Source organism: Nestor notabilis, unplaced genomic scaffold, assembly GCF_000696875.1.
Source record: "Nestor notabilis isolate BGI_N333 unplaced genomic scaffold, ASM69687v1 scaffold2498, whole genome shotgun sequence".
Lineage (NCBI taxonomy): Eukaryota > Metazoa > Chordata > Aves > Psittaciformes > Psittacidae > Nestor > Nestor notabilis.
This window is the reverse complement of record NW_009938545.1, coordinates 4,489-22,537: the sequence shown is the minus strand read 5'-3', so window position 1 is coordinate 22,537 and position 18,049 is coordinate 4,489. Positions and strand designations below refer to the sequence as shown.

The window sequence follows — 18,049 nt, the reverse complement described above, 5'->3', positions numbered from 1 at the left end:
GCGCTTCTAGTGCACAAAGACTTCATCTAAATTGAAGTCGCTTGGGGTTGAGAGCTACGTAGTGCACCAGGGGCAGTTAAGCCTGGCAGTTGTGTTTGAAATGTTGAAGGTGGTAGTTCCAGATAAATGAAGGGGGAGTAGCATAAAATAAATGGCATTGATGGCAGCATAACGTAGAAAGGAGAGAGGAGTGTGTCTGGCCTTGCTGTCTAGCTGATATGGTCTGTCAGTATTTCTGCGTCACCAGCATGCCTGAACAAAGAAAGAACTTGCATTGGTCCTTCAGCCTTTTGGTGGGGTATAGATTTATTGGGATCGGAAGTAAAAAAAAAATAAATAAAAGCCTGGAACCCAAAAGCTGTGGCTTTGGTGAGTCAGCATTTCATCTGACATGATCAAATCATGGAGATTTTTGCAACTCATCCAAAAAAAACCCCAACCAACCAAAAACCAAAACAGCCAGTGGCCTGGGTCTCAGCCTCAAATTCATTTGCTTTGCAGAAACAAGAGGGTTTGAGTTATACAAGTGCAAATTTTCCTTGAAGAATATTGTATGTAAAGCCTTTTTTTTTCCTTTTTTTTTTCTTTTTTTTCTTTTTTTTTTTCTTTTTTTGCATTTGTTTATCTCCAAAACAGGTTCATTTTTTAAAATGAAAACTTGAGCCTTCGGTCCCTCCTGTGGACAAATAACCTTACCCAAGGTCTTGTTTCATTTTAGAAAAATGAATTGCTGCGCCGGTGGGGTAGTATTTGAATGCTTTAAAAGTTCCTGTCAGTGTTTTAGTTTTGGTTCTTTTTTCTTCTGTTTGTGGACTTGCTGTGCCTTTTGCCCGGCCATATTTAGTCTGCATACTAAATGTTAGTCTGCCCAAACACTTTACTTTGTGCACTTAGCTTTTTTTTTTCTCCTTATTTTTCCTTTCTCCTTTTTCTTTCCTTTTTTTATTTTTTTTTTTAATTATTTTCTATTTTTCTTTTGCTTTCACCCAGATGTATTTTAGACCGAGACAGACTTTGCTCCATGGGCCGGATTTTAGTCCGTGCACTAAATTTTAGTCCGCAGACTAAAAATAATCCGCGGATTATTTACTAAATCAATTCTCTCACTGAGAACTACAGAGACCCAAAACTCCTGCTGAGCCGTACATGCAAGGGGCTTCACGGCTTATAGGTCCCACTGTCTGCCTGTCCTCCCACCACGGAGTGCCAGCCTGACATTGCCCTGACGTTGGCACTCCGTGGCATGGAAGTGCTGGTGTACCCATTGCTGCGGGCCGCAGCCACTCGTGTAGTTCTCCGTGGGTGAATTGGACAGCTTTCCTGGTGGAACTGCATTGAGTGGGAAGAGCTAAAAGACCGCAGGAGGTTTTGCTTTTATTTCTCAGGGTGTTATTCGAAAGCGAGGCGGGAGGGGACAAATTGAGGGGAAAAAAAATCCTTAAGTAACAGGTGCGATGGGTATGAGGGGGAATAAACCCACAATAGAGAGCAATTCAGTCCATACCCGCACTCCTGAGGTGGTACGTCCAGTTCCTGAAGAATCCTAAAGAGATAACGCCAGCAAACAAAATCCAGTGGCGGGGGAAGTCAATCCAAAATGGAGAATAATCCGCGGCGGCCTGAGGCACTCGTAGCTCACGCAAATTAAAAGCATCCAAATTCAAAAGTAGAGTTCTCGGATTTTTCCTTTCTCTTCAGCACAAATTACAAATTGCTAGGGGTTTGGGTACTTTTGGGAAAAGAAACCAAAACCACCCAAAAGTTTACATTGTGTCTCTGGGGACAGACTTACCAGTGGGATGCACCTTTGGGGACAAACTAACCTGGCCCCATTTGTCTGTGGACGTTTATATCCAGGACCAAGGACTGAAAATTCTTTATGATGGGAATTTCAATTACCCTTTTAGTTCAAGTTAGAGTTTTGATTTCAATTTTTTTTATTTTTTTAGTAAATGCACTGGCATTGGAACATAAATTTAATATAGAAATGTTTCTATACTATGCCTCACCATTGCACAATCAATTTTTTGGCATACACTGTGGTGAAGTTGGACTTGCTGCTATGGAGACTGATGTTTAAAGTTTCTAATTGTTTAAACATTTTCTATGTCCCCCACACCATGGATTTCTTATAATATTGGCTATATTTTTCCTTGCTGGACTATTCTCTTTTGGATTGACTCCCCCTGTTTGGATTATTTCACTGCATTATCATCTTTAGGACTCGTCAGGAACAGGACATTTCACCTCAGGAGTACGGGTATGTACTTAAACATTTTTTCAAACTACTAGGCCTAGCCTTGAAAAAGTGGTATATTTGAGTTCAAACCACATCTTTGAGGCAGCAGCGAGGCAAATGTTGTAACATGCAAGGTGACAGAGATGAGATGAGTACCGACCGTAACTCGCTTCATGTTAGTCACTGCTTGTTGTAGGGGAGGCCATGTGAGGCCTTCCTTTTCCATGTATTTCTTCCCCACCTCCCTGGTTTGAAGCAGTCAGGGCAGGCTTCAGGAATTGCCAACCCCAAGTAACTCATTTCAGAGCCAAAGGTAGGCTGAACAATTCTCAATAGGGTTTAGGAAACAGGCGCTAGGGTTTCACTGACTTGAAAATGAGTTTGAGTGGACAAAGGAGCACTCCTTCTACAGATGGCAGATTGGTGACCGCTTTCTAATGTGCTCAACGTACTTCTCATATTTGCCTTAAGGAAAAATACTACTTTTTTTTTTTCCTTTTTAAAATCTGTATAATAGCTGATATGTGAGCTGTCCTGAGGGAAAAACACAGCCAAGAGTCAAGTACTTCAGTCTGAAGCTGTGGTAAATCAAGCCTGTTACAACATGACTGTGAAGGTTCAGGAGGGAGATCTCGGTAGTTCTACCCTCATGTTAAATACCAAGTTACTTCTCTTTGGTGGATTTACCTCAAGACATACTCATTTGTGCTACTCAGTGAGGGGCAAAAAGTGAAAAGAGCTGATGGTTTGGGTTTTTTTGCTAGATTTTGTTCTGATCAGGCCATGGCTTGGGAGTGACACTTGGCATCCACTGTGCGCTGTGGTCAGCAGTCCAAGCTCTGCTGGTAGCTTCTGCTGCCGCTCTGTATGCTCACAGCACGGTGGTCAGCCCAAGTTCTTTGCCAGCAGTGTTAAGCTATTGCCTTTCTTTTTGTCGTTGTAGGCCTCATGTGAAAACTTTTTTGGTTTGTTTTGCAATAACCCAGTAGAAATAAATTGTGCTTTTTCGGTACCTGGCTCTTTGGCTCCCTGAGTCAGGATTCCCTGCCACACCAGTTAGTACAGCACACACTGCAGCAGTCCTGGGTGCTCCCAGGCCAGCTGGGCACCCAGGGGATAAAATTTCAGTCTCTGGGGAACTTAGCATTTGTGTTTCATTCTCATTCAAGAGAGCATTTGTGTCTTTGGTTTAAAACCTACTTAAGAAGTGCCTGTGCAAGTTCCTCATCTGTGATTAATGAGCATGTCATGCACTGAAATTGTATTTGTTTCTTGTTTTGCTCCTTGGTGCTGTGTGGCTTGGTTTCACCTGCAGCGGGGCAAAAGCATTTTGGATTAGCTCCGTTTTTACCAAAAATGCTGGCATCAGAATTTAACACTTGCAACCACCCCACTCCCTTTTCCCCAGCCTGCATATCACCTGCAACATAGCAAGGCAGAAGTACTTGAGGGGACCATCCACATCATGTTAGCTCATATTTTGCTTTTGACATAATGAGAAAGGAAGACGAGGGTGTGATTAGCAGTTGGTAGGAACTGTTCTTAGAGGATTAAAACAAAGCTGCAGTGAAGAACTCCTATTTGTAATCACTCAAGGTAAAAATCTGTTAGAGTCAGATAGTTGGTTCTCTTGACGCAGTTTTCAGCTGTCCTTACAAATACCAAATGTGCAGGAATTATCCTGATAAACTTATGGGAATGACTTGCCAGAATAAGGTCACAGAAGAACTAACTTGTAAATTAGAGCTAAGACATTTCCTGTGCCCCACCCATGCTTTCCTTGTTGTTCTCCAAAGTTGAACAGCAGCCTCCATAGCAACAATCTGACCTGCCTGCTTGCAAAAGTCTGTGTTAGTAAGACTTCATTCAGTAGCCAAAAAAACCCCAACCCGAAACCATAGTGGGGGGCTTATTCAATTTTTACATTCAGTGAATCCTGCTCATTTGAACCCTCCTCCCCACCTCCACTCCACCCCATGTGCATGGCTGAAAGCACCTCTGTGTCATGATTTTTGAATGAGTTTCCCCTTCATTCTTAAAGTTGTTTTCTGAGTGCGCTCTCATGAAGTCTCTTGCTGGCATTGCACCTTCACTCTAGTGCAAGACGTTGCAATTAACCCTTTCTCAACCCCAGGAACTGGATTTTCCCATGCTTACTGGAGGACTTTGATTAGCATAAACCACAACTTTCTTCCAGCTCGTTGGGCAATGAGAGGTTTAATTGCTCTGACTTGCTTCTTGTCAGCATGGAAAAGAAACATACCCAGACAACCTGTTTCTCCTGGCTTGTTTTCTCTTTTTGTCTTGTTTTAGGTCTTCCGGCCCCGCACTCCACCAGAAGCAATCGCGCTATGTAGCCGTCTGTTGGAGTACACCCCCACTGCCCGCCTGACTCCCCTGGAGGCCTGTGCGCACTCTTTCTTCGATGAACTACGGGACCCAAATGTCAAGTTACCAAATGGGCGAGAGAAACCTGCACTCTTCAATTTCACCACTCAAGGTAGCCTGTGAGCGTTGAAGGGTCCCTTCTTTAGGACGGAGCACTTGCATAAATGTTTGCTGTGATGCAGGTGTCACTCCCCCAAAAGTAAAAGTCTCTGACCAGGACTAAGGTTATTAAGTGGTTCCATAACCAGCTGTCTGCTTCAAAAAGAAGAGAGGAAAGGGACTTTGGAGAAAAGGGTTATGGGATTTTCAGATGCCTGGTGCCTTCAGTTCAAATTTCATGCAGCATACCAAGGGTTGTTCCTATTGGATTGCATCAAGAAGTCTTACATTTGCAGTTCAGTGTCTGCCGCCTGGCTGCTGGCTTTGTGTGAAGTATCGCAGTCAGCGGACCATGGAGATCAGATTATCATTTGGAGGTAATCCTGCTCCGTCGTACCTGAAATGCCATAGCGAGGAGTAATGCATATTAGATGTGGCAGGGAGGTTTGTAGTGTTGCTGCCCATTTTGGCTTTGGCTACGAGATAAATACAGAGGTGTTAAGTGACCTGATTTTACGTTCTATACAGTTTATCTGGCATCACATAGACTCAGTCATTTAGAAACTGTAAAAATGACAGGCAACTAACTTTTTATTTGAAGCCAGACCAGTATCAAATTTTAAAACCATTGATTTGTGGTTTGAGTTGGTTTTTTTTTTTCAATGCAAGTAAAAAATGTAAAACTGATATCCCCCTAGAACAGTTTTGCCTGCCAAGACAGAGAATGTGAGAAGTATGGCATACAAATATGCTAGTAATTAATTTTGGAGCTTGTTTGAAGCGATAAGCTGCCAATTCTCATCCTTTGAGCAAGAATAGATCTATGTGCATTTTCTGTTGAAAGTCTAAAACACCTTTTGCCTCAGTTAGCATCAGTGTAATTTTCCAAACTCTTTAGTGCGTGCAGTGCCCATCTGCCAAACTGTGAAACAGAGCCCTCTCCTTCAACATGTGGACCCTTTCATTTAAAAACAAAAAACAAGGGCAGCAGGGAGAGAGCCAAAAAGTTTTGTATCTGTACAGAGTAGCATTTTAAGCTGCCTGGAAATAAACTTTTAACTTGCTTTGGGTGGCTGCCTTGCAGAAGGTAAATACATTGAATATGCTAAAACATTTCCAAAGCACGAACACCTTAAAGCGATTAAGAAAAGAGCTTGTGCTTGCAGGTCACTGTCCTCTGTGCTGATTTCTACATCTGCTGTTACGAATTTAGTAGCTACATTGCAGGTCCTTCCTTGTTACAGTACCCAGGAATTGCCTTTTCTGCCCACTTGAAGGCCATCTTCAGTAGCTAAGATGGTTTTGTTCCCAGTGTCATAATACCACTTCACCCCTGTTCTTTTTGACATTATTTCTTATTGCTTCTTAGTGATGTTAAGATTGGGCTTATCTACTACATGAAAACCAGGATTTTAGAAAGGGTTGGGAGTCTTTATAGTGACTCTCCTTAAAAATCCTTAGGGGAAAAATAAATCTATGTATTGGGAACGTGTCCCTGGTTTCCCCCTTAGTCAGTGTGGAAACTGCTGGGAAAGCTACCCTAATGTTAAGCAAATTTAAAGCTCCTTTGCCCTCCTAAGGAGCTGATGTGCTCTCCCCTTGCACAGTGACTCACGAAGTGACAAGAGAGGTCAGATCTCATGGAGCAATTTCCTTAAGATTCAAAAAAGCAAGTTTCTGTCATGGGCAGGTGCCAGTTTCACCATCTTAGAAGGGAAGGCAGGACAGAGGCTGGCCGTGAACACCTTTAGATAAGCTCTGTTGTAGGTGACCAGCCAAACTCAGATAGCAAGAGTTGGTTGGGGTTTTTTTATAATAAGTTATTACATTGCTTAGCACAGTGATTTTAAGACCTTTGTATTTAATAAATGTGCATCAGTGAGTCTTGCATAGCAGCAGTCCTGATTATGACCGGGGAGGTGGTGGAGTTACCATCCCTGGAAGTGTTTAAGAGACAGCTCTGGTGCTTGGTGACATGGTTTAGTGCAGGACTTAGCAGTGTTAGGTTAATGGTTGGACTGGATGATCTTAAAGGTCTTTTCCAACCTAAATGATTCTGTGATTTGAAGATACACAAGAAGCTTTTGCTCCTGCTGTGACTATTCTGCAATCCTTGCTCTTTAGCCAGACTGTGCAAGGTCCTGTGGAATTGGCTAGTCCAGAGCAAAAATCCCAACTGGGAAATAGATCCAGTTATTGGAATCAAATGATGACTCATGTTAAGTCACCTGTGGTAATTTAAAAAGTGATGAAAGACACCCTTTTGTTTTGAGGCACATGTGTTTTCAACAGATAATATTAAGTTTTAGAAATGTTTTATTTGGCTATATCCAGTTGTCTGAAACCTATGAAGTAAGAGGTAGCTGCAGAAGGCTTGAAGGCAAACCTGTTAGAAATAACAACATAAATCTGACCACTGGATTGATTTTCAGAAAGAACTGAAGTGTCCCACCAGATCTGCTGATATGAGTACTCATATGATATGCTGCTCAGATAGAGTCTAGAAAAATAAGTGAGAGTATATGGAAGATAAAGATCATGGTCTTTGGCTGCCAGCAGTAGTTGTGGGACATGTTGGTGCTTACCTTATTGAAGAGATGGGATCTCTCGAAGAGAGCTTTATCTGGTTATTATTAATGTCTTACCTGTAAGTTCCTGTTGCTGTTTAAACCAATATTATACATTAATTGGGGTTTGAAGAGAGTGTTTTGGCCAGAGAGTTACCTCCACTGGCCACAGAGCTGCAGTTGGGTGGCTGTTAGACTTGCAAGACAGAAAGCACAGAAAGCATTTTTTCTCTTAGAAGCTGAATTTTCAAACAATCCGTGAAATGACTCCCATTTCCTAAACTTGTAACATGTCGGGTGGTTGAGCTGGGTCACAAATGTTACTGTCACTCCATACTGGCCATGAAATACTGTAAAATTCTTCTGTGATTGAGCACTTGGGAATAGTTATTGTGCATTTCTGACCAGACTGTTTCAGTGTACTATGAGTGCCATCTGGGTTTTTCTTTTAGACAGTATTTCTGCTCAGGTCATAGAGGGGACAGTGGGACACAATGAAACTTGCACTGAGTCCAGCACTCTCCTAAGTGAAGGTGAAACTGCTGGAACAACCTGAGTTACATGGAAAGTTTGTTATTGTCACAAAGCAAACTGATACAAGACTGTTTTCAGGGGCTTATGGGAATGTTGGTAAATCAAATGTAACAATGCTGATAAAGAGCAGTGCATTGTTTCCCAAGACCAAGCATTTTCTTGTGTTTGGGGAATGAAGATGATCTGGTGTTCTAAGTAACGTGGACATTTTCATTCACATCCCAGGCATACATCTCCTTACTGGATATGTAAACTGGCTGCAGATGGCATGATTTGATCAGGAGAAAGCCAGAGGTATTCTCCCAGCTGATGTAAATGGGGCTTGGGTCTCATAAATGAATTGGGATAGTGGTTCTGTTCACATCATGGTATTGAAAGCTTTGTCTGGATTGCCTTGACCACAATACCTCCTTGCAGCAGCAGTATTGGTTGTAATTAACCCAACCTTGAGTTACAAGTTTGATTAGATAAGCAAGCTACAGTTCAACAGTTTGTCTTCAGTACTTTGTCAACTGCAGATACCACAGGTCAAGCTTCTTCCTTGGTATTGACATCTCTCATCCTTACAGATGTGATAGCAGCAAAAATATGACAGAACAAAAATTCAGCCAAGTTCTCAAGCAAAGCTGCTATTAAACTTCAGCCAAGAGTTCAATTTACTTTGATTATTTCTTGTCTGAATTAACCTGCTCCTTTGAGTGAAGCATCAAGACATTCAGAGCATGCTGAATTTTAAGAAACTTCATACCAAGAAAGATAATGTGGGGTTTGAGAAGGGAACAAGATGAGTCTTGTAGCCTCTATGCACATTCTTGAAGGTAGCTTCAGAGAAATGGTTGCATTTGCCTTAAAACCAACAAAACTTGGTATACGTGCCATAATGGGTGCTACAAAAGGTGGTGTTCTGAGGACACTGGGTGAATGTATGGGAGGAATGAGAATGGGGTTGAAGTGCCTTGCAAAGGTGGTATTCTGTTGGATCAGCTGCATCTGTGGCTACAGTAATTCAGACAATCTATAGCTGCATCCTCAAGGCACCACTTAGCACTGGAAGGTAGCAAATGTCATTTGGTTTCCTTGATGGTTTAGCTCTGCTTTTGTTTGGGTCATAGCTGTCAGTGATGAGCAGAAAATAATGAGGGGATGATAAAAACTTTCAAGAAGTGAGGTAAGTAGGAGGTTCCCAGTAATACATTTGAGAAACAGCTTGGAAAAAATATTAAAGGAGCAACATTTTCTAGCACAGAGCAGCTAATATCCAAGGTAATATTAAAGTGTAGGTTTATCACTGCTGTTCAGCATTGACGCTTGAGGAGTCATGTTTCTTCAGTTTATTTTTCCATTTAAATTGGAGACTTATAAATGCTGAATTATATTACAGATAATTGTGAATTATTCCCACATGAATTTGAGGATTAGTATTTGTACAAATGTTGTGAATATTGGAGCTTTCTAGATGGAGTAGCTAGGTCTGTTGAAACGGCCGTGGAGAATTACAGGATAGATTGGATGGGTTGCAGGTAATGTAGCAACTTCTGTTTGGTTCTAGACTGGAGCTTATATTCGTAAGTGCTGAAACACAGTCTCAGAATGTGTAGTAATGAGCAGGTGAGTCTTCTGCCTCTTGCCCTCACAGCAGTAAAGAAACTTCATGTAACTTAACAGAGGAAAAAATGAAATTGCTGAGTAGACTTCTGATCTCTTTAGGCCCTAAGTTTAAAACTTGTGTTAAAGAAAAGCAATAGGCTCTTGGAAATAAGCACAAATAATTGAAAACTTTGTACAAAACTGAACACATGATGTGATATGGACAGCCCTTGGTATCTGGAGGTCTTATGTAAAAACCTGTCTATTCTCATTTCTCCTCCAGATGACCTCCTGGAGCTCCAAATTTTGTCAGTCTTTCTGTGAGGTGACTGTTCACATCCTTCTCACTGGATGCTGCTTTCTCAAAAGGCAGCCAGTCACGCCTGTTTCTGAAACAAACGGGACCTGTCTTGTCTGCTCAGTTCCACCTTCTGTGAGGCACTAGATTCTCTTGAAAGGGTGCCAGAAGATTGTAATTTGTTGGCAATATGTAGCCCTTATCCTCCCACAGTTGGGGCTATAAGATGCCTATTTTTCATTCTGATACACGTTGAAGCTATATTAGGTTTGGAGCCTAAAAGATACGACTATTTTTGCCTTGGTTAATGTCTTCAGAAAGAATGGTTGCATCATTTTGTTGTCCATTTAAATTGCCCTGATGATCAATTCCCTTTGCTTTTCCCTGTGCCTCTTCTTGGCCTCGCTCAAGGAGACTGGTCTTGGGTTCCTGGGTCCTTGAGAAAGTGATGCTAAGGGCTAAATCCCTGAAGCTCTTGGAGCAACTTTTGGAGCTGCTTGCTTGCTGAACCTGTGCCCAAAGCAGCACCACTGTTATCAGCCTTCTTAAGACTGATTGCAAGTGGGTTTGGGAAGGGAATCCTTCCAGTGCTTAGAGGGAAACAGCATTATCAGGCTGCTGATAAGGAACAGGCTTGGCTGGTTCTTTGCTAACTCCCAAGCTGCAGTCTTTCTCTAGGAAACAATTCCCATGCACCACTACTGCAGTTCTGTAGTAGTAGTTGTAGTTCTGACAGTCTTGCTCTGGAGACTGCTTTGCTGAATATCGCTGTGGTTTCCTCTTGCTGGCCGGCAAAGAAGAAAACGTAACATGACCTTTGGCTGTAAGGGCATGCATTTCACCCAAGGTTGCTGTTACGGGGGGAGCCCAAGGAGCTGAAACTGCATGCAGGGCTCTTCGTGGAAGATGAGCTAACTGTTTTTGTTCCACCTCCCCTCCAGAACTGTCAAGTAACCCATCTCTGGCTTCGATCCTCATCCCTGCTCATGCCCGGAACCAAGCAGCTGCTTCAACCCCTACAAACGCTACAGCGGCCTCAGGTGAGAACATGCAACTGCCTCCCTCCCCACCCTCGCTCCCTCTGCCCAGACACCCTCCTTCTGCTGAGGCCCATGAGCTGCCTTGGCCTGCAGGGTGAACGGGGATGAAGGACTCCTTCCAGCATCACCTGAAACTTGTCTTCAATGGGTGGTCGTTTGGGTGCTAGCAGTGGTCACCAACCCAAATCCTAACCCAGGGCACTTAAACGCTGCATTCTGCCTTATAGTTTGTTGGTCAAACTATAAGGTAAGTCTCGCTCAGACTTCCACTGTTGAAAAAATCACCTTGTTGGTTTTTAGCAGTCCTCGTGGGTTGGTTTGCACCTGAGTTTTCAGCTGCTCTAGAATTAATACTGACTTCGAGAATGAGTTTGTGCTAGGTGCCCAGAAAGAGAAGAAACAGCTAGCTCAGAACACATGGCCTCTGTGGAGCTCAGATGCCTTCCCCAACGGCATTAGCACTTAAAAGTCTAGGGAGTTCAGTTGTTGTGCTCACTGCCTTGTCTAAGTAGCTGCAGTTGCTTCTTACTGAGCTTGCTTGTGTCATCTTCGGGTATGAGGCAGATGCTTTTTTGGCCAGCACTGAGTGAATTTCTTTCTTGCTTCTGTCGCTCTCTCTCAAGTTTTGGTCAGAAACCTTTTAAAAGCTCAGTGTTGGCCTGTAGCCACTCCATATTGTATTCAGTTTCCAGTGAAAGCTTAAAAGCCTGATAATACCGGTTGAGAGGCTCCCAAAGAAAATCCCATGTGCTGCAGGATGTGGCAGAGGTGTGATTCAGTACATGGCAGTCTTCCTCTGAGTCAGCACACCAGCCGGCTGTCTTGAGGATTGGTGAGCCCGAGGCAGGCTGCAGAATGGGTGTGCTTCCATAGGTAGCTTGTGTGCACATCAGTCCCATCTGAGAAGGGCTGTGACCCCATTTAGAGGTGCAGGACGCTTACTCAGTGTGAAATAGCTGATAAGGGGAAGCCCTAATTAAAAAGCTAGTATTGAAACGTGCAGGAAAGCATTTGGAGGTTGCCGTGCTGGACAGTTACCTGATGTGCTTGGTCCAGCCTGTGCTGTAGAGAGAGCATTTCATACTCCAGGGCAGTCAGATGCACCCAGATTTGAAAGATGAGGCCTCCCTGAAAATGTAGTAGCAGTAGATAAAAGATACAGCCTGTTCAATTGCATGTCCTCTGAATTTAGGAGAAAGCAAAATCGCTATTTTCAAATTTAGTATGTTTGTTTCATACACTTGGCAGTGTTTTGCAAATAGTCATGTTCTCTGTTTCCCTTTTCTGTGCATCTGTTGCTCAACAAGTGAGAGAAGAAAACAAAGTAGTTAAAGTGATTGAAAAACTACAAAATACACACATGGAAAATTATTTCAAGCCCTTCTGAAAAATATTGCTTTGTTTAATGTCCCCTTGATGACTTTTAAGGAGTTCTCTTTGCCAAGATGTAAGTCTCGAGGAATTAGTGGGGTTAAGAGATCTGTTTTCACCCACTACTTTGCAAGAGTTCATGCAGGGGGAAATGCATTTAGGCTGAGTCCTAAATATGAAGTATACCCAAAAAAAGAACAACAAAAAGCCCCACCTTACTGATGTCAACGTGTTTAAATCTTCTATTTGCAAGCACTGCACCGAGCTGGGACAGGACCTGTTATTCATCGTTCAAAACCCATAAAAATATACCCTTGCAGCTTGGAAAAGAAGTTGCAAAATTAAGTTCACTATTGGGCAACTTGCAGCTTTGTGTTTCTGCAGCACAGCTGGTTGGTAGTTTCTTATTCGCATGGGGTCCTCACAGCAGGCACTGGGAATTCCATCAGAGTCGTGATTTTTAGGATTAGGGCCTGTCTGCAGTTATGTTTTGTGCTTTGCATACTGATGCCACACTGAGCAAGAGATTTTCAATATTAGCCCCTGCACATCCCAGAGTGTAGATTTCTACTTCTTCCATAACTGCTAAAGCAGCACAGGAGCAACAGCCTCACCTAACCAAGGGCATCCTGATAGGCAGGAGACACTTCTGCAAAGTGTGACTAACCAGGATGAATTCAGAAATTACAGTGGTGATGATGGAGCAACAAGATGGAGCTCTCAGGCAATTCAAAGGGCAAAGCAAGTTACGTGTAACTGCAGTTCGCATTATCAGTGTGTAACTTGCACCTCCCTCTAGCAAGCAGAACAAACACTGAGGTCCAAGCTTCCACTCTAACGGTTGCCTGCTCCATAAGACTGAGGCATAGGTGCATGTACATTGGAATGCAGTGTACTAGTTCATCGCTGTAGATAATCCAGGTGGGTGGTTGTTACCTGCTTGCAGGCAGTTACTTTGATTTCAGAGCTGCCTGTTGGTGTGCAGCCGTGTCAGACTCTCTGCTTTTTGACAAGGTGTAACGCACAGCTTTTTGTCACACCACCAAGGCAGGGTCATAGTGACAGAATAACTTCAAAAGTGAGATCTGTTTTTCCCAAGTCTTGGTAGACTTTGCCAGGACATTTAGCAGTGGTGTGGTGCTAAGAGATGGAAAGATTGGCTTTTCCACATAGCACATTAACAGGTTTCATCAAGCCAGCAATACTAGCCCTTGTGCTAACCAGTATGTCACACATCTGCATTTTTAAAATGTAGCAAAAATGAGTAAATTTTGTTAACTGACAGTTTCAGAGTGGTGATTTCAACAGCCCAATCCAACAGTATCCCTGGGATCATGATTTTACATGCAAGGGAATCATTGTAGGTTAATTTTTAAGTGTTAAAATATTTTTGTTGTAAATTTCCTCTAATGTTGGGTGATACAGCTGTATTTGCTGTACTAATAGAACCTGGTTTTGCAGTGGGAATATGAAGGCTTGCTGCTCCAGTGTTAGTAAATACACCTGAAGGTTTATGAGAAACTGTGTGACATTAGTGGTATGTCTAAAGCAAAGCAGAGGAAAAAGGAAGATGGGAGTTACTGGGCCCTGCTTGAAATGGTGTGCTTGCTTTCTGTGAATTGTATTGGCCATTGATTAGGAATGCCAGTGCAGCTCTATCTATGTGGATGCTGGTTATTAGCTGCTGGAGGATGGCTTCTGAGCTGTGCAGCCACAGCATGTGCAAGAGGAGCATGGACACCAAGCCAAATGTGTGCCTGCTTGTGTGGCTACGTGTTCTGCTCCCTGGATCAGCCAGCAGCAGTAGTTATATCTCTGTTAGTCAGCATTAAGTTGGGAAGACCGTATTTGCCACGTGCCGGGGAGTTGTGCCAGCAGGGATACTGGGGTCATCGTCTTGGGCATCCCACCACATTGATCCCGTGTAATCCCAAATGCAATAGTGTGCCTGAACTTTCAGCAACAAAGGAGATTAGAGCTAGTGTTACCTGCCAGTGTGTGCAGTTGAAAAAGACCACAGTGCTCAATAAAACAACATTTAGTGCATTTAGAGTATTCCCATTGAGGGAATTTTGGGAAACTTTAATTCCTTAACCAGAATAGAAGCAAGCTCAGGCATCTGCAAGCTCAGCACAGGGACGAGTCCATGACAGCTGGAGGAGTAAAACTTGCATGTTTCAGGCTTTTATGTTCCAGTTTTCTCTGGGCCCTGGATTTCTACATTCATAGGCAGGCTCAGTAGGAAAACCAGGCTTTTCTCCTCCTCCTTCTCATCTTCTCAGCTGTCCTGTGAGAACTCCAAGGCTGGTGGTAGCTTTGTTTCTGTATCCTTGCAGAAGAGCAATGCAGTCCATCAGCATTACAGATCAAACCAGCTATTGCTTTCGTTAGTGCTAATGGGCTTTCTGGGACTGAGCTGGCGCCTCTGTCTCTCTGAACTGTAGCCCCATCTTTCCTTTCCAAGAGATTTCTAAGGAGTAACCCTCCAAGAAAGTGGAGGAATTCCTCAGAGGGACAAGCTCAATTGGAGGAGGTGCTCTACACTGATATGAGATACTTTGCCCTCTGTTTGGAAGAACTTTTGGAGGTGGCTGACACTCAAACCCTAATGTGGTTTCTTTGCCTGCCCAGACAGAGGTGGCACGACAGTGAGGCTGCCCTGACCTCAAGCCACAGTCATCTGTCCCTGGTATGGTCCCTGGTATGACAGACAGCAAAGCTCCTAGCTTTGCTCCCCAACGGGGCTTCCACAGTAGCACAGGCCACTGCTTTGCAAAGCAGATGTTCTAGCAGCATTGCTGAAGGCCAAGATTTTCTTCTCCAGTGCCCAAATACTGATACCTCATGGTGAGGAGGAGTAAAGCAATGTCCAGAGACCCTCATACTTGAATTGTGCTCCTTCCTCTGGCACCTCAGCAGAGAGAAAAAGCCTCTCTTTGTTCCCCAGGTGTCTTGTTGATGCAGAGTCAAAGAACATGGTGGAATATCAAAATACTGCATTTTCTCGCAGGTTTGGAGCCACTAAAGCCTGGAGCAGGCTCAGTGCTCTGTCCCAGCCTGGGTGGGCTTCTGTATGTTGTTGTGAAAAGCCCATGTCAGTGGTCTTGGGCTGCCTCACCTGGTTTATTTTTAACATGTGGCCTATATATTTCTTAGCAGCTCCCCTGTTAGTGATGATAGAAAAGGAGCATATGTTACATACATTACATGAAGTAGCTCCGTCCCCTCCTCTTTCATCTTTATCTCTGCTCAGTAGCAATGATGATAACGATTTCAGCCTCTGCTGTCTTCAAGAATAGGAGATCAAAAGGCACATTTCATTTCAACAAATGGAATAAAAGCACTTCCCATACATACACAGAAATCCTCTGCCAGCAGTACAGACTCCAGCTGTACTGCTCGCATCAGGCACGGCAGATGTTGCGTTAACTGGAGCTTATCCATACCTGAAAATTAATCTAGAACAGGCACAGCGAGAGTCTGAAGTGTGGTAACTATTAGCTGTCTGGCTGGGTCACTTTGGATTTCCATGGTCATCACTGGTCTGCGTGCATGTGGGATTTGGGAATTGCTCCTTCAGGGAAATTCTCCACATAGGAGGATGTCTTTCGTATGCAAGGCTAGCTTTCCACAGAACACTGGCATTGTTGTCATGCTGTCTTGGTGCTTTAACTGTATGAGCTGATTGTTGTCATGGTGGTCATTCCTTCATGGGGGGGGGGTTGCAATAAATTTGGGATGAGAGGAAAGGGAACAGGAAACTCCCAGAGCAGTCATCTGGCGTCCTCTGCCCCCAGGAGGATTTTCCTGTGTTCCCACACACTCCTCACAGCATTTCCTTTTCAAATAGGCATCATCTTCTCTTCCCACTTGCCCCTTGTATTCCTGGATGCTGCTGTTTGTTTGATTTCCTATTTTCATTGCCATTGTCTGTGTGTGCTACTTAATTTGTCACTCAGCAAATGCTGCCCATTCATTCCATTGCCTTTGCTCTTGGCTGCACTTCCAGTTGTGCTCAGGTCAGTGTGGCAAGAGAGGAGAGGGGTTTCGTTAGCAGGTGATGGTAAAGCATTGCCTGGCTGCATTGCCTCACAAGCCCTTCTGTGCTGGAGAAGTATCACTGCACCCCCACTGCCCACGAGCTGTATTTTGTCATGTCTGTTATTTAGGCTACTCAGACTCTCCTTCAGTCTGAGCTCAGTAAATCTGTTCTTCCTTTCTATGAGCCTTTTTCCCATGTCTTTTTGTATGCACTTTTTGCCCAGTCTGCCCTCCTCTGCACTAAGTCTTGGCCCCTTTTTTCCCCTGTTGCAGTATGGGTGGCTTTGCAGTTAACCTTACTTAAAACAAGTGGGAGAAATGCATGATGGTCTCTTGCAGAAAGCCTCTCAATATCTTTTTTCACATCTCTTATTTATCGTATTGAGTATTTTACGTGTTTAACCTTTCATCCACTTACCTTTTTGTGACTGCACTAATTAGATCCTGTGTAGAGTGGTTTAAGATGAAGTTGGTGCATTTTTTGTTCCCTACCAGCTCTTCTCATACCAAGAACACTTTTTTTTTTTTTTTTTAGAGAAAATATCTGATGCACGTGGCCTGTGAAAACACAGTTACAGTGAATTTCCTTTTGGTATCTCTTGGCAAACCCTGTGTTTTATTGAGATGCACTTTGACATACGCCCCTGTGACTTGTTTCTCTGTGGAGCTCTGTCACTCCCAGAGAAGAGAAGGCACTAGAGACCATTTACTGCACAGAGCCAACCCTCTGACAGTGTCATTTGCTTATGTAAACCTCGGTACTGGCTTCAGGCCTTGATGTTAATCTGCTTCAGCAGTTCGGAGGGTGGCAGATCCAACTTTGATTGAGCAGCGTGGAATAAAGCAGTAGACTTGAAAGACGTTTTCCGAGGCAACAAGTGCATGAATCGCACATGAACACTCAAGCTGTTTCTGCCAGGGAAGCAGGCTTGTTGCTTCCATTGTCTGCACTCATTCACACCCTTTCCAGGCAGCTTTGTCACAGGAAGGCCCGACAGTAAAATATCAGCACCAGTGTGAAACCTTGTGGTGGCCATGGGTACGTGTTAGCTTTGGCGATGCAAGTGCGCCTTGTCTTGCACTTAGAGTTACTGGAATGTAACGTGGGCAATGTTACCTCCTACAAAGTCTGCCAGAGCCCAGCTGGGTGTTTGCATGCTGGCCTGCACCCCTCAGCCTTTGTCCAGCTTGAAGACCACCTTCCCACCCTCTCCCCAGACCAAACTGTGCCATCCGTGCCCCAGGAGAGCATCCTAACCAAAGAGTGGGAGTTGTGGGTTTCCCTGTGCAGAGAATGTCGTGGCTGTTGTTTCCAGATGTGTCTGTATTTTGGAGGTAATGCTGCTTGTTTTTTTTCTCTCTTCCCTTCCTCTCGTCTGTCATTTGCAGATGTTAACGCAGGAGAACGAGTTCAGACCAATAGTGTAGCTACAGCATCAGCCTCCAACTCCACCTGAACCAGTACCAAGCAGCCAGCTGCACAGGAAAAATCACCAGTAATTTGAGTCTTGCTCAGCAACACTGGTCACATTTGGAAAGAAAATTAAAAAGAGGAGAAAAAAACCCAAGAAAAAAAAAAAAACAAACAAAAAAAGAAAAAACCAACCAACCAACCTGTTCATTTTAGTGTTCAATTTTTTATTATTATTGTTGTTCTTATTTAACCTTGTAAAATATCTATAAATACAAACCAGTTTCATTGTATTCTCACTCTGCAGGGTGTCCGGGGCAGGGGACTAGGTGGGGGGGGAGGAGGGAAAGCGGAGCAATACAACACACCAATGTCTCTCCCCTCGACAATCTCTTCATGTTGGAAGTTTGCTGTTGTGTACTTCAGAACCAGGACTCTTGCCTCATGCCCTCTCCCACAACAGAAAGAAGGAAA

The 18,049-nt window shown here is 43.7% G+C and overlaps 1 protein-coding gene across 1 annotated transcript in view; it reads left to right on the top strand.

Annotated features, from left to right (window-relative positions):
• LOC104409483 (glycogen synthase kinase-3 beta) overlaps positions 1 to 17,621 on the top strand; it is a 90,249-nt gene extending 72,628 nt beyond the window's left edge. The window contains exons 9-11 of the mRNA XM_010019359.1: positions 4,553 to 4,739; positions 10,654 to 10,752; positions 17,554 to 17,621. Coding sequence (XP_010017661.1) covers positions 4,553 to 4,739; positions 10,654 to 10,752; positions 17,554 to 17,621 — 354 coding nt within the window. The remainder of the gene's footprint in view (positions 1 to 4,552; positions 4,740 to 10,653; positions 10,753 to 17,553) is intronic.
• The last annotated feature ends 428 nt before the right edge of the window (positions 17,622 to 18,049 follow it).